Source organism: Scyliorhinus torazame, chromosome 8, assembly GCF_047496885.1.
Source record: "Scyliorhinus torazame isolate Kashiwa2021f chromosome 8, sScyTor2.1, whole genome shotgun sequence".
NCBI lineage: Eukaryota > Metazoa > Chordata > Chondrichthyes > Carcharhiniformes > Scyliorhinidae > Scyliorhinus > Scyliorhinus torazame.
In genome coordinates, this window is record NC_092714.1 from 259,201,372 (window position 1) to 259,223,624 (window position 22,253).

General features: G+C 49.4%; 1 protein-coding gene across 1 annotated transcript in view; it reads right to left on the bottom strand.

Moving 5' to 3' along the window:
• LOC140428570 (PHD finger protein 20-like) overlaps nucleotides 1–22,253 on the bottom strand; it is a 75,661-nt gene that overhangs the window by 4,779 nt on the left and 48,629 nt on the right. Inside the window, 16 exon segments of the mRNA XM_072515193.1 lie at nucleotides 298–322; nucleotides 324–415; nucleotides 418–490; nucleotides 1,563–1,983; nucleotides 4,906–4,993; nucleotides 4,996–5,076; nucleotides 5,079–5,099; nucleotides 5,553–5,571; nucleotides 5,573–5,616; nucleotides 5,619–5,652; nucleotides 6,138–6,287; nucleotides 6,289–6,317; nucleotides 7,844–8,014; nucleotides 13,406–13,498; nucleotides 16,034–16,231; nucleotides 20,634–20,915. Of these exon segments, the coding sequence (XP_072371294.1) occupies nucleotides 298–322; nucleotides 324–415; nucleotides 418–490; nucleotides 1,563–1,983; nucleotides 4,906–4,993; nucleotides 4,996–5,076; nucleotides 5,079–5,099; nucleotides 5,553–5,571; nucleotides 5,573–5,616; nucleotides 5,619–5,652; nucleotides 6,138–6,287; nucleotides 6,289–6,317; nucleotides 7,844–8,014; nucleotides 13,406–13,498; nucleotides 16,034–16,231; nucleotides 20,634–20,915 (1,821 nt within the window).

Here is a 22,253-nt window from a genome sequence, read left to right on the forward strand (position 1 = left end):
AAAAAAGAATTTATCCTGCCTACTTCAAGGATTTCTAGATGTGAACTTCCATGCCAACTGGAATGACAGCTTTGTGAAGACTTCGGCCATATTTTCTTCCACCCTGACCCTTGTTTGTTTCAGAGTCAGTACAGCCCAGGAGGCTGTTCAGCCCATCCAATGCCACCTCTTTGTGGAGCAATCCAGTCAGTCCCACCCACCCAATCCATCCCTTGCTTATCTCTGTCGGCTATGGTGAGGGGGACCCCCCTCCCCCTCAGGCTCAACACTTTAGGAAAGACAGACCCCACCATTTACCATCCAGCTCTTTCTCAATGAAGTCCCATCCGGTGACAGACCTCGTCCTGCAACGACTCCACGTGCGTCAGTAGGTTGACCTGCCACTGCAGCTGGGGGTCACTGCCCCCCTCTTCCCGCCCTCCTTCAAATCGCAGCTTTCCTTCTCCTGCTCGACCTCGGGAGACGCCTCCTCAGCGCTGCTGCTGTGGACCTGCAGAAGGCAAGAGCGGCCGGTTAGAAGCTCCAAGGTGGGGAACCCGCAGGTGCCGATCCCGGGTCACTGTCCCGTGCGAGAGTGTGCAATTTCTCCCCGTGTCTGCGTGGGGTTTGCCCCGCACAACCCAAAAAGATGTGCAGGGTAGGTGGATTGGCCATGCTAAAATTGCCCCTTAATTGGATTTTTCTTTTTTTTTTTTTTTAAACAAGTGGACTTGGAGGAGGGAAACGAGATAGACCGAGTTCTAGAAACATAAGTTTGATCTACAATACAGAGCAGCACTTCCCCATACTTTGTCCCAGTGTGGCTCTATTTTAATGCTTTACACTTGGTGCAATCCAGAGTGAAAATCTGGGGGTGGTGGGTCCTGCTGACTCGTGGTGGGTGGCGGGCAGCAAGAGTTCCAATTGGGGGGGGGGGGGGGGGGGGGGGGGGGGGGGGGGGGCGCGGCGGGCAGCAAGAGTTCCAATGGGGGGGGGGGTTCAAAATCGAAATCTTGGAACGCTCGGGGTCCAATTGCTGGTCCCGCCACCCCAGCGAGAGGTCAGGACTCACAGTTGGGGAAACCCGCGATATAGAATTTCCTGGGTGGCGGGGGGGGTAGGGGGCTTGTGTGAGCTGCTGCTTCATTGTGGTGGGCACATGTCCCACAGGTGCCACTCACTGTGCAGGATGTACAGCGCAGAGTCAGGTCATTTGGCACAACAGGCCTACGTCGGTGCTTACACGCGGGCCTCCTCCACCCTGCTTCACCGTACTGCATTAGTGGCACTAATGGCGGCATTCGGCCCATCGTGACCTCACCCACTCCTTGCTGGGTCATTACCCCCACTCTCTCTCATCACTCCACGTCCTCGGTATGCTCTCTCAGCTGCCAGCCCCACCTACCACCTTCCGTGATTTCTAAACTTGCGCTCCCAGCTCACGCTGCCCAAAAAACCCATTTCACAAGCAAACATGACAATCATCTCACTTGGATCACCAATAACGGGCACAAGACGGCTTTTTATTGAAACCTCTCACGCGCCTGTCTCCGGATACGGTAGTTACACGGTAAAATACTGACCTTGCAGTGGCTGGCTTGCTCGAGGTGAAGATCGAGCTCCAACGTGCCCGTGTCGTCGTCGATATGTCGCCCGAATCGCTCGACCAGCGTTTCGTCTCCGTTCTCCCTCATTCTCCCAATCCCTTCGTCCAAGGTAGAGTTCCTGGTTTCCACCACAAGCCGCTGCTCTGCAGCTGGGTAATAGGCCCGAGGCTTCTGGTAACAGTGTTCATTGGTGATGTAGGACTCCTCTATCATGGGGACTCTGCTCTGTCGCTCGGCCGTGCCATTCTGCGCCCTGCACTGCGCGATCGCGCTGGCATTCACCCCACTGTTGCTGTCCTCACTGGGCGCACTCTGCCTCTCTCGCAGCTTTTCGATGGTGGCCGAGGAGACTCTCCAGGGCTTACACCACAGCTTCAGGTCGGGTTGGTCTTTGTTCCTGGGGACAGAATGCACAGCTGGTCTTCAGCACAAGAATTGGGAAAATAAGCGAGCTTTGAATTTGTTTTGCAGTTATCAGGGGCAAGTGCTGGTTTGCGATGGGGGATTTTTATTACAATAATCTTTTATTGTCACAAGTAGGCTTACATTAACGCTGCAATGAAGTTACTGTGAAAAGCCCCAAGTTGCCACATTCCTGCATCTGTTCGGGTACACAGGAGAATCAGAACGTCCAATTCACCTAACAAGCACGACTTTCGGACTTGTGGGAGAAAACCGGAGCGCCCGGAGGAAACCCACGCAGACACTGGAGAACGTGTAGACTCCGCATAGACAGTGGACCCAAGCTGTCGCTGGTACCCTGGCACTGTGAAGCAACAGTGCTAACCACCGTGCTACTGTGCCGCCCATTGGAGTTCTTTGCTCGAACACGCTGCCTCAGTCTCAACAATGCAAGACTGCATTAGTGCAGTAAGCTTGCCCAATTCGCACAGCAAACACCTCCTGAATGAGACTGGCCAAGGGGGGCAGTTTCCAGCTTGGAGCCGGCAGAAAGAGGCAACAGGCTGCTTGACTGATGTCCAGAGAACAAAGGCCAGTCCCCTGATCCAATAACCATTCTGTCCACAGCTTATAAAATCTGATATACTGTACGCAGAGCTAGGCGACGACAGACTGCAAATAGAGAAACCCAAGAAGAAGCCTTTTTGTACTGTATAATAAATCAAAACGAACGGCAATGTATATAATTTTGAAAATGCCAATAAAAAGATATTTTTTTAAAAATCTGATTATATACTTTTCACAAATGTGCACTATATCATGTAAAATAAAGCCTTTCAGAGGAGTGAAGGAGGTGCGTTTACCTGCCGAGCTATCAGAGGAAGGCATTTACAAACTGAGCAATTTTGGTGGCGCAGTCATTTGGATCTTTTGTCCAAGGAGGGGGTATATGGTGTTTGTATACAAGACATAATAACAATGCCATTCTTGTCTGGACGGTTTGATTTGTCAGTTGGCGGCACGCTAGCACAGTGGTTAGCACTGTTGCTGACAGCACCAGGGTCCCAGGTTCGATTCCCGGCTTGGGTCGCTGTCTGTGCGTTCTCCCCGTGTCTGCGTGGGTTTCCTCCGGGTGCCCCGGTTTCCTCCCACAAGTCCCGAGAGACGTGCTTGTTAGGTGAATTGGACATTCTGAATTCTCCCTCAGTGTACCCGAAACAGGTTCCGGGGGGTGTGGCGACTAGGGGATTTTCAGTCACGTCATTGCAGTGTTAATGTAAGCATACTTGTGACACTAATAAAGATTATTATTATTATAAATCAGTGATGGTAAGGGGGGCCCCAACAATAAACCTACCCTGGCTGGAGAAAACTGTTTCCGTGAGCGACAGGATGGAATTGATGGGAGAGATGGGGATTGCATGGGATGACTGGATTGGGATGGGGTTGGCGAAGGAGAGGTGGATGAGATGATGGAATTGGTTAGGTGTGTCAAAAGGGTGGGGGACTATTCCTGGATTCAACTCGATAGGTGTTCTGTGTTAAAAATGAACATTGACTGGATTTGAATGAAAATGTTGTCGAAAAGCCCTGTCAGATGAACAAAGAACAAATAACAGCACAGGAACAGGCCCTTCGGCCTCCAAGCCTGCGCCGACCATGGTACCTGCCTAAGCTAGGACCGTATGCAGTTACAGAGTCCGTATCCTTCCATTCCCACCCAGTTCATATATTTGTCTAGATGCCCCTTAATACCGCTATCATACCTGCCTCCCACCCCCTCCCCAGGCAGCGTGGTCCATATATTTACCACCCTCTGTGCAAAAGAAAACTTGCCTCGCACATCAATTCTAAACTTTTCACCACGCACTTTAAAACTATGTCCCCTAGTACTTGACTCTCCTACCCTAGGAAAGAGCATCTGACTATCTCCACTCTGTCCATGCCACTCATAACCATGTCGACCTCTATCAGGTCGCCCCTCAACCTCTGCCGTTCCAGTAAGAACAGACCGAATTTCATCTAACCACTCTCATAGCTAATGCCCTCCATACCAGGCAATATCCCAGTAAACCGCTTCTGTACTCTCTCCAAAACATCCACATCCTTCTGGTAGTGTGGCGACCAGAATTGTACACAATATTCCAAATGAGGCCCCTAACTAGGTCCTGTACAGCTGCAACATGTCTTGCCAATTTTTATATTCAATATTGTGGCCGATGAAGGCCAGCATGCCATATGCCTTCTTGACCACCTTATCCACAGTGTTTCCACTTGGTGGACATGCACGCCCAGGATCTCTCTGCCTGTCAGTACTCAAGAGTTCTACCATTTATTGTGTAATTCCTACATGCATTGGACCTTCCAAAGTGCATTACCTCACACCTGTCCGGATTAAACTCCATCTGCCATTTCTCCACCCAAAACTCAACCCAGTTTATATCTTGCTGTATCCTCTGACAATCCTCTTCACTATCCGTAATTCCACTAATTTTTGAGGCAGCAGTGCTAGCCATTGTGCCACCGGGCTGCCCGAATAACTAGAAATCTGACTGCAATGAAAGGCAATAAATATATTCAAATGTTACACACACACTGCCCGTCCACATGATGATAAACCCGCTCAAGAAGCTTTAAAATGGAAACCTTCACCACCAGCCTCCGGACTGTTCCCCAGTCAATCACCTTACTCTCGAGCAGGAAGCTGGAAGAATGCAGGACCTTTCCCTTCCATTCCACTTGGAGGTAGCACATCCATAAAGCACCTCTCCCATCTTAACTGCGCAGGTGGCACTGGCGAATTATTGTGGTCAAATATTTGAGCAGTCACTGCCTGGCCCATCAGCGATTGACGCTGGACTCACTGATGTCCCGGCCTTTTGACCGAGTGTCAAAAACGGTCAACGCTCGTACTTACTTCAGGATGTATATCTTCAACTGCAGCCCGTGCAGCACCTCAATGACCTTGTGCACATCGCCCAATAGCTGGTGCGTGGAAACTATCTTCCGCTGTTCTGGTGGGAATAATTCTCTTTCAGGAAGCCGAGACCATGCATGCGGCCGTTGCTTAGCCACTCCTTGTCGTACAGTACCTGGAACTCAAACGCTGATCTGCAACAGAAACAACAGATCAATAATCTGGCACTCGCCAAAGAAAACAACCGAGAACGGAACATTTCCCACGCTCTTCGCAGCACCAGGAGTTGGCTGCACAGTTTCCGGTCAACTCCCTTAGTGTTAACCTTCATCTGTACTGCTCATGGCTCAGTGGGTCACTCGATTCAGCCGGTCGTGGGTTCAAGTCCCGTTCCAGAGACTTGAGCACAGAATTCACGGCTGACACGCCAGTGCAGTGCTGAGGGAGTGCTGCACTGTCAGCAATGCCGTAATTCAGCTGGGACTTCAAACCAAGACCCCATGTGGCCACTCAAGTGGATGCACAATTAATTATTATTATTATTATTATTATTATTATAAGAACCCATGCAATGCGTTGCCACTGTTTTGTTGCAATGTCATATATAAATCAAGCTACTTTCACAATCTTATCTGGCCAATACTCACCTGATGGATCACGACAGATTGTAGCACGTATATGTTTCTGGCACGCTATCCTCCAGTAAGCCATGCAGACACCATGCTGCCAGCACAAACAATCCTCACACTGCCAGAGAAGAGAGTAAAATAAGTGTCCTTCAGTGACCCTGGTGAGGGGTCAGGGCAGATTCAGTTATACCACCCCCCTCCCCAGCATGGCGGAATTTAACACGATAACAATAAAATGAACTCTTCTTAAACTTGTCGAGCTTGATATCTTCCGAGCACACCAAATAGCTGAACGCTTGTAATGTCAGACAGTAATGGAGGAGACCATTCGATCCGTTGGGTATGTGCCAGCTCTCTGAAAGGGTTATCCATCAGTCCCTCTCCCAGCTCTTTCCCCAAGCCCTACAAAATGTCCCTTTTCTGGATATTTCTCCAATTCCCTTTAGACTTTCACTATTAAACTGCCCACACTGGATTTTCTTTTTTTGTAGAAAAGCAATTCGCTCAAGTCGGGTGTCCTCTGGTCATTGACCCGGAATTATTTTGGTAAAATCTTTAACGGCAATCATTCAGCTTACTCCTTTTCTAACGTATTAGCAGTACCTGAATCATGAACTCATTTTCTTCCTCCACCTCACAGACGCAACGCACAATTTCTAATTGACTGTCGTCCCCCGTCTCGTCGGGGTTGGTGGTCACATCCACGTCCTGGTTGTACTCGTCTTCGCTCCAGAGGAGACTGTCTGTCGAAGAGGTCACTTGTTGGGTCGTCATCTGAAATATCTGACAAATTAGTACGGCTGTCAGATTGAGCGATCACACGCGCTAATGGAAACAAATACCAGTAAAGCACCTAGTCCATTCGCGCCTGTGCAAAGTGTCAGAGGTGTGTGTGGTGGGAAAAATCTCGTATACAAATCTGCACATATACAGCGTATCAGGTTGTAAAGAATCATGTGTTGTATTGCAAGACCTGTGCATCTTAGTTCATTTCTGTTTCCCGCACGATATAACTGTGCAAATACAATTCACTCAATCGGCACAACTCCCCAGTATTCCTCCTCCTCTTGACGCCGAGCTCTTACACATCTTCCCGCATCTCCACCCAGCCCCTGCCCCATTTCCAACACACCATTGCCTCCCCTCACTCTCTGGAATCCCCCCCCCCCCCCCCCCCCCCCCCCCCCCACATCCTCAAATCACCTGCATGCTGATCTTTCAAACTGTGGAGTTGCGGGCAAATCTCTTTTCAAAATCAAAAAGAAAGGTTTGAATGAGCACTGCAAAGTCGTTTTCCTACATTGCAGCTGTGGTTGTAAAGCTCTTGGGCATCCTGTGGCTGCACAAGGCGCTCTCAAGATGCAAGTCTTCCCCTCTCACACACACACTCACACAACCCCCCCACCCACATGTACAGGCAACAACACAATGGCTGAAAAGCGACAACTGGCCCAGGTTAGCACAGCATGGCAGAGTATTTCTGGGTTGACTCATGAGCAGGCTATGTTATAAAATAAACCCCCCCCCCCCCCCCACCCCCCGCCCAATCAGAGCTCAAAGACTTTTACGGATAGATACTTGGTAGTTATGCAGAAGGCTGGTGTTTCTAGCAGTCTGGTATTTCTGCAGAGTGCAACAGGGAGCTGTAGTGCACAGCATCCAGATCAAGTTTTTAAGAAGCCTGAACAATATAAGTGTGTTTCCACATGGAGTGATTTCCTTTAAATTACAGGGAAATTTCCTTGTAATTGGCTTCAGATTACTTCTCCATTGAAAAATCTAAAGCCTGCAATTAGATTACAAGGTCGTAATCACACGTGCATATTTATTGATTCCTATATGATAGAAAACCCATAATAACCCACACAATGTATTCCCGACATTACAACGACAAACAGTCCATTGCCAGTGTTAAAACTCCACACAAACCTCCTCTCAACCTATCTTCATCGGACCCTGTTCTCCCTCATAGCTTCCCGTAAAATAATCCTTGCTGTTCCCCTCAACTACGCCTGGTGGCAGCGAGTTCCACATTTTAAAGCACTCGCTGGATAAAGAGGTTTCTCCTGAATTTCTATTAATTTTATGAGTGGCTATCTGACATTAACCCTCGAGTTTTAATTTCCTCTCCGTCCACCTTTCCCATAATCTTCTCTCTTCGGACAGGGACTGCGCCTCATTGATATTAGGGTGTCCTGAGGCGGCGCAGGAGCTATGCAAATGCTAGTTCTTTCCTTTAAATATAATATAGGACACCGGTATCACTGTAGAATGTGGAAAAAGAAAAAGAAATAAATCAGGTCACCAACCTTCAAGTTTCAATCCTTCCACGTAGTATCCAGACTCCGAACTGCGTAACGATGTGTATTTATGGGAGGAGGGAAATTTGTAAGAGGAAGAAGATCTGGTTGATGGGAACGTGGACTTTTTAGGCGGGAAGTCTCTGGAGACGTCTATGTTCTCTTCACTGCCAGAAAACTCTGCGGTCAAAGAATTCAAAGATGTCAGCACAACCTGCCCAACGACATTGCACAAACTGAGCTGAAGCTTAAAAAAGGTCAGGTATTAGGTTTGGGGGGGGGGGGGGGGGGTTGGCAGGACGGAGCTTTTAAGCCCCCATGCCAGTGGGGAATGCCGATGGGAACCCGCTCCGTTTGGGAGAGACACGGAGCAGAGGCTGGGCACTGGGTAAACACGGAAGGAGTGGGTGAATCCTCGCGTGCTCCCACCTCAGTCGCCGCTGAAGCCCCCCCCCCCCCCTGGAGACCACAATTAAGTCGTCTGCTCTATTGGCCAAGGCTCACCAATCCCCCGACCGACCACAGACTCACATTTAGTCAGTGGAAAACTGACTCCCAGTGCAGCCCCTAGTCAAAACGTTCCTCCATCGTCCTTGGTACTTTATAAAGCCCTCCCTAATTTCCACCAACACCAATATTCTTCTTCCCCGCCCCCCAACCCATTGGTCATCCAGAACCACATCCATTTTCCACAAACGACCTACACATTGAGCCCTTACCAAGCATCACATAGCTGCAATGAGGTGAGACAGCGTAGCCACTTAAAATGGCCAACCTCCCGATTCAAAATGGCGAATGGCAAAGGCTGATGGGAAGTCAGCCAACAAGACAAAAACGAGCAGCAGCAGGTTGGCTGTGTATTACCTCTGGAAAGGCCAGACAAGATCGATACCAACAACCATCAGCATAACAAAACACCAGCCATCTGCATACTAATGAGCAATCCCCGGGAACAATAAGCAACATTTAGACACACAAAGCCAAACCAGACTCTTCGGCCGCCAGCAGGAGCCTACACAAAAGGAGGTGAACGAGCACCTCAAGACCGCCCCTCGATCAGGGAACCGCTCCAGCATTGGAGAAAATCGAACCAAGCGATTGGGACAAAGTCTAATCACTTGGGAAGAGGTACAGGGTCCGCCCCGAAAGGCGGGAAGCCCCTGGGAACTATAAGAATTGAGCCCCAGGATGGGAGAAGAGGAGGAGTGGCGTGGAAGAGATTGGAGAGGGCGTCCTGCAGGGGGACTAGCCTACAAGCTATGGTGACGGCGTCGTTGCCGTTCTCACCGAAGAAATACACCACAAGCCCCGGTGGTGGTGGCTACTCTGAAAATCTGGGGGCAGTGGAGACGGCATAGGGGTAAGACGGGGGCCTCGGTGTGGTCCCCGATAAGAAATAACCATAGGTTTGCTCCAGGGAGAATGGATGGGGGATTTGGAACATGGCAAAGAGCAGGAGTAACACAATTGAGAGATCTGTTTGTAGATGGGACGTTTGCAAGTCTGGGAGCGCTGACCGAAAAATATGGGTTGCCCCAAGGGAATGCATTCCGGTATATGCAACTGAGGGCTTTTGCGAGGCAACAGGTGAGGGAATTCCCGCAGCTCCCGACGCAGGAGGTGCAGGACAGGGTGATCTCAAAGACATGGGTGAGGGACGGTAAGGTATCAGACATATATAGGGAAATGAGGGACGAGGGGGAGATTATGGTAGATGAGCTGAAAGGGAAATGGGAAGAGGAGCTGGGGGAGGAGATTGAGGAGGGGCTGTGGGCTGATGCCCTAAGTAGGGTAAACTCATCGTCCTCATGTGCCAGGCTAAGCCTGATACAATTTAAGGTATTACACAGGGCACATATGACTGGAGCACGGCTCAGTAAATTTTTTTGGAGTAGAGGATAGGTGTGCGAGGGGAGGAACCAGAAGGACTCTCAGGGATGTTAGTGTATATGTATAATATGTATAGGTTGTTGTTATAGGTAATTGTATATTGGACTGCTAAATTGTATTTTTGGAGAGTATTTATCTGGGACAAGGCAGTTGCCATTTAGTTTTGTTTTTTAATTTCGATGTTGTTTATATATTATTTATTTCTTGCTTAAAACTGGCCATTGTTATTTATATTGTTATATTACTGTGTAAAGGATACACAATGTACTGTCATGGTTGGCCAAAAAGTTTGAATAAAATATATTTTAAAAAAAAAGAATTGAGCCCTAAGTTCAAATCGCTCTCTTCTCCACCGCTTCTCCAGCTCTTCACTCTTCAGCAGCTGAACGAAACTATAAGTCTTACATCAACGCTCGCTACGAGATAGGCGCTCCTAGCTACCAATCCGTACCAACTTCGAATCCCGCAGACTCAGAACCCGAACGAAAGGCCATTTGTTTCCCTGACCTGGTGGGCCAGTTCCAAGTTAAGTATAGGCCTGTTAGTTTTAGAAGTAGCCGTAGAATTTGTGCATGAGTAGTGATTACTGTGTATAATAAATGTGCTTTGATTTAAATCTTACTAATCGGTGTATTGGATTATTGATCATTACTCGGACTTGAACCACGTGGCGGTAACATAAAGATACCTGGCGACTCAAGAGCAAAGGTGATAAAACAGAGCAATTAAACCAAGGAGAAAATTAGCAACAGCAGCAAACCAGAAATAATTTAACTAGGGCACCCCTGGCTTTGGTCTGAACAATGCTATGCTGTGACGCAACGTAATATTGTATCAATTAATTTCTGCCTAGTGATTCGGCTGAGAAAGCTGGGAGCAATCCCTCCTCATCAAATGCATTTTGGAAGGTCTAATGCAGGTAGGGAATATACAGTGAATGGTAGAACCCTCAAGAGTATTGAAAGTCAGAGAGATCTAGGTGTACAAGTCCACAGGTCACTGAAAGGGGCAACACAGCTGGAGAAGGTAGTCAAGAAGACATACGACATGCTTGCTTTCATTGGCTGGGGCATTGAGTATAAGAATTGGCAAGTCATGTTGCAGCTGTATAGAACCTTAGTTAGGCCACACTTGGAGTATAGTGTTCTATTCTGGTCGCCACACTACCAGAAGGATGTGGAGGCTTTAGAAAGGGTGCAGAAGAGATTTACCAGGACGTTGCCTGGTATGGAGGGCATTAGCTATGAGGAGCGGTTGAATAAACTTGGTTTGTTCTCACTGGAACGACGGAGGTTGAGGGGCGACCTGATAGAGGTCTACAAAATTATGAGGGGCATAGACAGAGTGGATAGTCAGAGGCTGTTCCCCAGGGTAGAGGGGTCAATTACTAGGGGGCATAAGTTTAAGGTGCGAGGGACAAGGTTTAGAGGAGATGAACGAGGCAAGTTTTTTTTACACAGAGGGTAGTGGGTGCCTGGAACTCGCTGCCGAAGGAGGTGGTGGAAGGAGGGACGATAGTGACATTTAAGGGGCATCTTGACAAATGCATGAATAGGATGGGAATAGAGGGATACGGACCCAGGAAGTGTAGAAGATTTTAGTTCAGTCGGGCAGCATGGTCAGCACGGGCTTGGAGGGCCGAAGGGCCTGTTCCTGTGCTGTACTTTTCTTTGTTCTTTGTTCTATCACCCAGTGTCAGGATTCAAAACTAGAGCGAAGCTGCCTCAACGTGCTTCGATTGCAGGCTTGAGCAGCAGCTGTTCGGAGACCTCCTCTATCTCACTGAAATCCCAGGGCTGAAAAGGATGGCGGCGGTACCGATGATGCCAACCCCTCATCTACATTTTGGAGACAATTCAGTCGGCACTCGGAGGCGAATTGCATTATTCAACCGAGGAGGATTAGAAATGAGAATCGTTCCTTTTGTTTATTCTTTCGTGAGGTGACCCGTGCCAGCGAATGGTGCCCATCCCCAGCTGCCCTTGAACAGAGTGGCCTACGAGACCATTTCTGGGGAGAGTTACGGGTCAAACACGTTGGGTCTGCAGCCATCACACACGGGCCGGGCCAGGGGAGGATGACAGATTTCCCTCACGTTCATAAGCGGCCGGTGACGGTTGCCATGGTCACCATGACTGAAATTAGCCAGGACCTCTGGATTACTAGTCCAGACACATTATAACACCTTCACCGCCTTGGGGTTGGTGCGACCAGATGATGCGAGGAAGCGCAGGAAAGAAGTGGGACATTGCGCACACATCGGCACACAGACACGGAAAGGATGATGCCATGTGTACAAATGCATCAAAGTTACAACATTCGGAACTTTCCATGCGAGCAAACAATTCTAATAACACTGACCTGCCCTCTTTCCACATCATCCCCCCCCCCCCCAAGCTAATCTTGAATGGTTTACGTACTTTTCTGCCTCAAACACTGACTGAATTCCACAGCCTCACAACTCTCCCGTGTGAAGAAGTCCCTCCCGGCCTCTGCCTTAACCCTCTTGTATTTAATCCTGTATCGGTGGACCGTCGCATGACGATTATTGAAATCTACCAGGACTATCTAGCCGGTCCCAGTCACAATTCCAAACACTTAACATTTGATCGGTACGGATAGGATGAAAAAAAAATCAACTGTGTTGTTATGCATTTGTATTGCGTTATTCACTAGTAGCAATCTCGCAACTCGATAATGTAAACATTGTCCCACCTCAGTAATCTTCCTCGTGTGGTGCCTTATACTGTACAGTCTGTTCAATACAACATTGTTATCTCTTGGTTTTAATAATCTATACCACTTGTTACGAAATCTAGAGCCGTTAGCTCTTTTGTTACAGCTTTATCAATGGGAGGTGCTTCCTGTAATATCCCATGTACTTTATTGCCCCCCCCCCCAAATCTCTTTGCTCTTTCACTGAACCAGCGTCTATTAACCGTATACTTGACGCCATTTTTAATTTAAAAAAAATGTTTTTTTTAAATAAATTTAGAGTACCCAATTCATTTTTTCCAATTAAAGGGCAATTTAGCGCGGCCAATCCACCTACCCTGCACATCTTTTGGGCTGTGGGGGCAAAACCCACGCAAACACGGGGAGAATGCGCAAACTCCACACGGACAGTGACCCGGAGCCGGGATCGAACCTGGGACCTCGGCGCCGTAAGGCAGCAGGGCTGACCCACTGCACACTTCTTTTTTTAAAAATGCGTCACCTCATGTTTAGTAAAATTGGATAGCCTGTCTTGCAGTATCTCATCCAGTGGCCATTCCCTCCCGTATGGCTGAACCTAGATAGTTACTCTGCAGCAAGGGAGGCTGGAAACACTTTGACACACAAAGGCGCTCTTCCGCTAACAGTAACTGATTCCCAATTGTTAAATCTTAAACTGAGACGGATAGATTTTTTTGCTAACCGAAGGTATTAAAGGACATGGGATAAAGGCAAGTATATAGAGTTAGGTCTCCTATCAGCCGGGATCTCATTGAAAGATAGCACGGGTGAGAGGGGCTGAATGGCCTCCTCCTGTCCCTAGTGGACTGAACCAAGACTCTTGCTGCTTTTAATTGGTCAGTTTCTGAAAACAGACAGAGCACCAGGACACTGACTATGATTGGTTATTTCATCTCCTGCCTATTTACAGACAAACATTTTCTCCAGACAACAGAAACATCTCACCAGATTTTGATTTCTTTTTCTTTTTCTTCTTTTTCTTCAGTTTTACCTTTAGGAATTCACGGAACCTTTTCTCCTTGCTCCTCTCTCGCGTTCCTGTGGGCAATTCAATCATTTCAGACCAAGAGGCAGACCGACTCGGTAATTACGCAGATTCTCAGTAGTTAGTGTGCGCGCGGCACAGCGCTGGCTGCAGACACAACGGCAACACACACCATCTGTCAGCAGGACCTGGGGCAGAACTGCATGCACACACAGCTAGCCTGCAGGACCTGGAGCAGTACTGCATGCACACACAGCTAGCCTGCAGGACCTGGGGCAGTACTGCATGCACACACAGCTAGCCTGCAGGACCTGGGGCAGTACTGCATGCACACACAGCTAGCCTGCAGGACCTGGGGCAGTACTGCATGCACATACAGTGAGCCTGCAGGACCAGGGACAATACTGCATGCAGACAGTTAGCCTCAGGACCTGGGCAGTGTCGATCTCATCCACTAAATCTAAGCTCAATGGCGAGAGGGGGTTAATACAGCCCTTCACATCCGCAGCTACGCTGTAAGAGGGACACACAGAAACATAAGAAATAGGAGGAGACCACCATTTGGTCCTTCGAGCCTGCACCGTCATTGAATGTGATCACGGCTGATCATCAAGTTCAATAGCCCGTTTCCCCCCCCAACCAATATTCTTTGATCCCCTTCGCCCCAAGTGTTGTAGCGGACTGCTTTTTGAAAACATATAATGCTTTGGCTTCAATTACTTCCTGTGCTAACAAATTCCACAGGCTCACCACTCTTTGGGTGAAGACATTTCTCCTCATCTCTGCCCTAAATGGTTGACCCCGTATCCTGGACACGCTAAACCATCGGGAATGTCCTTATGGCATTTACCCTGTCTAGTCCGGTTTGAATTTTATAGGTTTATATGAAATCCACCCCCCCATTCTTCTGAACTCCAGCGAATACAATCCTCTTTTTAAAATAAATTTAGAGTACCCAATTATTTTTTCTAATTAAGGGGCAATTTAGTGTGGCCAATCCACCTAACCTGCACATCTTTGGGTTGTGGGGGCAAAACCCACGCAGACACGGGGAGAATGTGCAAACGCCACACGGACAGTGACCCAGAGCCCGGGATCGAACCTGGGATCTTGGCGCCGTGAGGCAGCAGTGCTAACCACTGCGCCACCGTGCTGCCTCGAATACAATCCTAACCGATACATTCGCTGCACTTCCTCTGGAACAAGAACGTCCTTCCTCCGAGAAGGAGACCAAAACTGCACGCAATATTCCAGGTGTGGCCTCACCAAGGCCCTGTCTAATTGCAACAACACACCCCTGCTCCTGTACTCAAATCCTCTCGCAATGAAGCCCAACAAACCATTTGCCTTCTTTACCACCTGATGCACCTGCGTGTTTACACAGGCAAGAACTGCACATTTAGGGAGATTTCTTTTTAAATTCTTTCCAGGGATGCGCGCATCACCGTCAAAACCAGCATTGGCTGTCCATCCCTAACTGCCCTTCGAGTGCAAGAGTCAACCACATGGTACTGGGTCTGGTGTTACACGTGGGTCTGACCAAGTAAGGATGGCAGATTTCAACTATAATCAATTGCCATTAAAAAGAAACCCATCTGGTTCAGTGAGGCGGAAATCTGCCATCCTTATCCAGCCTGGCCTCTGGGGGACTCCAAACCCACAGTAATGTGGTTGATTCGGAACTGCCCTCTGAAATAGCCCAGCAGGCAACTCAGTTCGAGAGAAATTAGGGATGGGCAACAAATGCCTTGTCTGTGATGCCACAACCCAGGAAAGAATTAAAAAAGGGACCTTAGTGAACCAGATGGGTTTTTTATGACAATTTTTGATAGTTGCACTGCCACATCACTGATGCCCATTTTATTCTCCAGATTAATCAATGGAGTTTAAATTCTACCAGCTGCCATGCTGGGATTTGAACTCGCGTTCCCAAAACCTAAGGTAGCATTGTGGATAGCACAATTGCTTCACAGCTCCAGGGTCCCAGGTTCGATTCCGGCTTGGGTCACTGTCTGTGCGGAGTCTGCACATCCTCCCCGTGTGCGCTCCGGTTTCCTCCCACAGTCCAAAGATGTGCAGGTTAGGTGGATTGGCCATGCTAAATTGCCCCTTCGTGTCCAAAATTGCCCTTAGTGTTGGGTGGGGTTACTGGGTTATGGGAATAGGGTGGAGGTGTGGACCTTGGGTGGGGTGCTCTTTCCAAGAGCCGGTGCACACTCGATGGGCTGAATGGCCTCCTTCTGCACTGTAAATTCTATGATATGGTAAACCTGTACCGCTAGATTACTAATGTAGCGACTTACCACGACCCCACCTTCTCCCTTCATCAGAGGCAGGAACCAACAGCTGACCGCTCGGTAGTACCCAGGACCCAAACACTAAGTGGCAGACTTATTTCATGCAACACCACGTTGTGCGGCAATATCAAAGCAATTGAGCCACTATTTTACCAAATGAGGATAACGGTGACTTGCAAACAGATTGCACAGTCAAATAATACCGCGCCTGGTGCACGCAAACTCTCAATATTTCAAGCGGAGCGGATCAAAGGCACTTGGGATTTTCAGTGTACGTCTGCACTTCCTTACCACTTTCTGTGAAGCCCCTTTCCCGATGAGACCGGTCAGACTGATGGTCCTTGCTTTTCTCACGAAGGGACAGCCTGGTCTGTGCAGCTATGTCGAGGGAGGACGGAGCCGATATCCGTCGCTTGTCATTGAGCTTTGCAGCTTTGAGGTCAGTGCTGGCAGGCTGAGAGTCCCGATGAGACGTGTTCTGGGACCATTCTGGAAGGGAACCACAAACACTGCAGCTGAGATCGGCCCTACAGGCGACAGGCATAAGAGGGAGTCAAGTAACTCTCCAGGTAACACGGCGTGGCTGATTTCAGCACAAGCCTGAATCAGGTGTATTTATAAAGTCTGGAATAAACTTGGAAATTCTCACCTGTGCCAGGTCATTAGTTTGAGTCCCGGGAGACAGTCTGAGACTTTAGTACAAAAGATGATTGGGACACGCACAATCGCCTTGGCTAACACTTCATTCGGAGGGAACACTACATTGCTGGTGCTGCGCCTCGAATGGAAAAGTCAATCGAGGCGAGTTACTTATAGGAGTACGTAAAACACATCCCACAGAAATACTCAGAGCAGCAGAGGATTAACTGGCCATCCATCGGAATCCAGATATAACAATCAAACACAGATGCAGATTCTTTATCGCTTTAATTCAACTACACTAATAAAACCATAGGCCAGGATTTTAGTGCCTTTCTCCCAGTGGGATATTGCGGTCCCGCCAATTAAACGGCAATTTAACTGGTCCATCACATCTGCCGATGGGAGACGCACTGTGGTGTGCGGCTGTAAAATCCTGGCCATTCAGCCCATCCCGGCTCTCCACATCAGCGCGCCTCACCTAGTGTCACTCTCCCACCATCTCCCCACAATCCTGAAAGAGGAAATTCCCCATCAAAACCTCCTCATTATCTTGGAAGTTCCTCCGTCCATAGAAGAATAGTCCTAACTTTGCCAGCCCCTCCTCGTGTGTGAACGTCCTCAACCCTGTTAACAACCTGGCTTTAGAATGAAGGGTTTTATTCGGGTGCTAATGCTGCAGCTGGTAATTCTTCTCTGTACCTTTCTGAAACCTTTGCATCCCATCCGAAACAGAGAGGGGGGCTGGGGTGGAGAGATTATTTCACTCTCGACGTGCTTAATTTATTACCTCAGATCAATCTCACCACCCCCACAGAACTCAGGCAGTGTCTCAATCAATTATTCACTCTTCAACTAAAAATACTCTCTCTATGCACAAGCCAAGTTTGCGAGGACAAAATCCACAATCTACTGGCACCAGGTGTTTAAAGGGGGAACGGGTATGGAAGCCTCACACCCACTGTTTTCTTTCTTTGCGATCGAAGTGAAAGAGAGAAACAGCTACTCGGCACAACTTCGCACACAATGTCACATCTGTTATTTATTTTTGAAAAACATTATATTGGAGGCGTTTTCAGATATACATAACAAAGAATAAACACCTCAAAAACCAACAACAGCAAACAGCCGAAACATCCTTACATTCCTTTCCTCTCTCTCTCTCTCTCTCTCTCTCTCCCCCCACCCCCCCCAACCAGCTGCTCCCTTTTTAAACTTCTAACCCAGCCCGAGCTGAAAAAGAACCCCCCACTCCCCCCACACCTGCCCCGGCCAACTCAATCCTCCTTAAAGTCGATGAACAGCTTCCACCTTGAGGTGACCCCCCCCTCCTCTGCCGCCCCAATGGTGAACTTGATCTTCTCTAAGTGCAGGAACTCTGCCGAATTGCGCGCTCAAACCCCCACGCTCGGCGGCTCCCAGTCCCACCAGCTCAACACATCGGCCTCTCTCCCCACCTGCACTCCCGGATCCTCCCGGCGCTCCAAATAGAGCCACCTCCGCACTCGGGAGCCCGTTACCCCCAAAATCGTTAACATCGTATCTGCAAATCCTGCCCAAAACCCCCTCAACCTCAGACACGCCAAAAACACGTGGACATGACACAGCCTCCCCCCCCCCCCGCACACATCTATCCTCCACCCCTGGAAAGAACCGACTCATCCCGGACACCGTCATGTGGGCATTGTGCACCACTTTAAACTGGATGAGACTTAGTCTTCCGCATGACGAGGATGCATTAGCCCTCCGCAAAGCCTCACCCCGTACTCCAGCGTCCTATCCAACTCCGCCTCCTCTCACGTATGCCTAACCTCCTCCACCGGGGCGCTCTCTCTCTTCAACAGTTCCTCATATATATCCGAGACCCTGCCCTCTCCTATTTCCTCTTCGGTCAGGAGTTTGTCCTGCAACACCGAGGGGTTGTAGTGCCGGAAACAAGGCCACCTCCTTCCTCGGAGCCCCTCACCTGCAGATACCTGACCCCATTCCCCTTCAGTAACTGATACGTCCCCTCCAGGTCTGCAAATTCTCTCCAGCAAATAAATCCCTAAAATATTCTATTCCCACCTGCCGTCAATCCCCGGAACCGTGCATCCAACCCCGCCGGAGCAAACCTATGATTGTCGCAGATTGGCGCCCACAGGGACCAAGCCTTCCATTCTAAAATGCTCCCGACAGTGGTCCCACACCCTCAATGATGCCTTAGCACCGGGCTCGCGGAGCATCCGGCCGGTGAGAACAGTGGGGGCACCAGCAATAGTGCCCTCAAACTGGTTCACGTGACACAAGGCCACTCCCAGCCTCCCCCCCCCCACACCGTCCTCTTCTCCACCAACCAAACTCCCCGTCAAAGCTCCCGACTGGGTGTGAAATATACTGCAGGAGATCATCTGTGCACAGAGAAACTCGGTGCCCCCCCCCCCCCCCCCCCCCCCCCCCACAGACCCCTCTCGAGTTCCTGAGCACCATTGCCAAGGGCTCAATCGCCAGGGCAAAGAGCAGCAGGGAGAGCGGACATCCCTGCCTCATCCCCCAGTTGTAACCCAAAATACTCCGAGCTGACCCTGTTAGTCCAAACATTTGACTTAGGAGCCTTATACAACAGCCGAACCCAGTCCACAAATCCCTGCCCAAACCCAAATTGCCCCAGAACCTCGAATAAGTACGCCCACTCCTCCCGATCGAAAGCTTTCTTCTTGTCCATCGCCACAACCACTTCCACTTCTCGGCCCTCTGAGGCATCATAATGACATTCAGCAACCACCTCTGGATATTCGTCCACAGCTGCCCTTTCACAAATCCACCTGGTCCTCGCCTATCACCCCCGGCACTCACTCCTCTATCCACGTCGTCAGTACCTTCGCCAGCAGCTCCGCATCTACATTCAACAGTGACATCGGGCAGTACGACCCACACAGCTCCGGGTCCTTGTCTTTCTTTAAAATGAGCGATATTCAAGCTTGAGACAGAGTAGGGGGGGAGCTCTCCCCTCACCATCAACTCATTATGCATCTCACCTAACATGGGCCCCAGCTCCGACCCAAACTTAGAACTCGGCTGGGAACCCATTCGGCCCCGGGGCCTTCCCCATCTGCATCGCCGCCATGCAATCCATTACCTCCCTCAGCCCGATCGGGGCCCTCAGTCCCTGCACCTTCACCTCCGCCACCCTCGGGAACTCCAGCCCATCCAAGAACCACCTCACACCCTCATCCCCCACCGGAGGCTTCGGGCTTTACAATTTCCGGTAAAATGCCTCAAACTTCCATTCACCTCCCCCTGCTCCATTACCCCGTACTCCCGCCATCTCTCACCCTCTCAATTTCCCTCGCGCCGCCTGCCTCAACTGAATGCGCAGGCAGCCTGCTGGCTTTCTCCAAATATTCGTATGCGGCCCCCCCTGGCCCCATATAGCTGCCCCACCGCCGTTCCCATGGACACAAGTCCAAACTCCATCTGAAGCTCTCTTTCAACAGCGCATCCGCAGGCACCACTGAGTACCTCTGGTCAACCCTCAGAATGGCCTCTACTAACCTCAACCTCTCAGCCCGCTCCACCCTCCCCTTGTGTGCCCAGATAGAGATAAACCGCCCCCCCTGACCACCTCCTTCCGCGCCTCCCACAACAGAGCTTTCACAATGGACCAAAGGGCCTCCATCTGCGATGTGCAATTCAGTGCTAGCACATTGCCAGGTACGTAGGCCATATGTCCCAACGATTGGTTGATCAAATCAAACATGTCCCTATGGTTATTTATAACAGGTAGGGTACAGACAGCACCCCCAACCAGCCCGCGCCTGCAGAACTTAGAACAAAATGTCTACTGTTAGATGGGATTCTGTAATTGGGCAGCACTTGCTGCATGATCCTGAGTGCGCTGATAGCTAGGCTAACAACCAATTAAGATAGTTAGTCAAGCTTGTAATGTGGCTTATATACACTTGCTTGAAGGGTCATACATTCATATGCAGTGACCTGTCCTCTGCAAAAGTTATGTCCAAGCCTTGTGCCTTTTCTGAATTACCCAGGAGCTTGGGGAGCTGTGGTTCCCCTTTGCTTCCTCCGTGGCAACACCTCAACCAATCAGAATCAACTTCTTAACCAGTCAGCACCCTATTCTCCTTTAGAATAAATTGTTGTGATCATTTGAAATTTGGTATTCTTTGCGTTTGTTAAGGGCAAGGCGAAAAGCTTCGGCAACATGTCCCTCTTTTGGCCAATATGCCATTCTCTTCCACGGTCAGATACTCACGTGAAGAACCAGAGGTTGTGCGGCGTCTCTTGGGGCTGTCCAAGAGGGATTCCGCCTCGGAGGCACAGGAGCCGCGCGTCTGCATGCTTCTCTTGGGGGAGCTCGGATCCGGCTCCACCTTTTCCACGCCGTGGTAATACTTCATGTGGTAGTGCAGCATCTTGGCTTTGCGGAAGGCTTTCAGACACTCGGGAATCTTGCACTTAAACTTGTTGTGGTCCAGCTCGATGATCAGCGCCTTGGGTGGTAGGTGGCTCTCGGGGTTCTGAGTGCTGTTCGTCACTGCAGGAACAGAGGGGTGGGAGGGAAATATGAGCGGTAAGAGGGCCAGGGTAGAACAAAAAAAAACACAGCTGTGAAGCTTTTACAACAATTTAAACAACTCCCCCAACTCCCAGTATAAAAATCAAAACAGCAGCAATTCAGAGAGGAGTTAGGATAAGCTAGAGAATGGCTGTTATTAGCAAAGCAATACTCCTGCTTGGCTAGGTCACCAACAAGGCTCAGAATGCATATCTAGCATGAAGATAATGGCTGTCTGATTGTCAGAGGGATCAGAAAAACTGTTCATTCTCCCCCACCCACACTCTCCCTCTCTGGGAACGAAAGGTGGGGTTGGCTTACAAATGTTATTGAAAGGTTAGGAGTTGCGCAGAGACAGTCACTGACTGCCACCTGATCATACGTACAAAGTGCTGGGACATCTCGAGGCCGAACATAGAACATTACAGCGCAGTACAGGCCCTTCGGCCCTCGATGTTGCGCCGACCTGTGAAACCACTCTAAAGCCCATCTACACTATTCCCCTATCGTCCATATGTCTATCCAATGACCATTTGAATACCCCTAGTGTTGGCGAGTCCACTACTGTTGCAGGCAGGGCATTCCACACCCGTACTACTCTCTAAGAAAAAAACCTACCTCTGACATCTGTCTTATATCTATCTCCCCTCAATTTAAAGCTATGTCCCCTCGTGCCAGACATCACCATCTGAGGAAAAAGGCCCTCACTGTCCACCCGATCCAATCCTCTGATCATCATGTATGTCTCAATTAAGTCACCTCTTAACCTTCTTCTCTCGAACGAAAACAGCCCGAAGTCCCTCAGCCTTCCCTCATAAGATCTTCCCTCCATACCAGGCAACATTCTGCTAAATCTCCTCTGCACCCTTTCCAATGCTTCCACATCCTTCCTACAATGCGGCGACCAGAATTGCACGCAATACTCCAAATGCGGCCGCACCAGAGTTTTGTACAGCTGCAACATGACCTCATGGCTCCGAAACTCAATCCCTCTACCAATAAAAGCTAACACACCGTACGCCTTCTTAACATCCCTCTCAACCTGAGTGGCAACTTTCAGGGATCTATGTACATGGACACCGAGATCTCTCTGCTCATCCACACTGTCAAGAATCTTACCATTAGCCCAGTACTCTGTCTTCCTGTTATTCCTTCCAAAATGAATCACCTCACACTTATCTGCATTAAACTCCATTTGCCACCTCTCAGCCCAGCTCTGCAGCTTATCTATGTCCCTCTGTAACCTGTAACATCCTTCCGCACTGTCCACAACTCCACCAACTTTAGTGTCATCTGCAAATTTACTCACCCATCCTT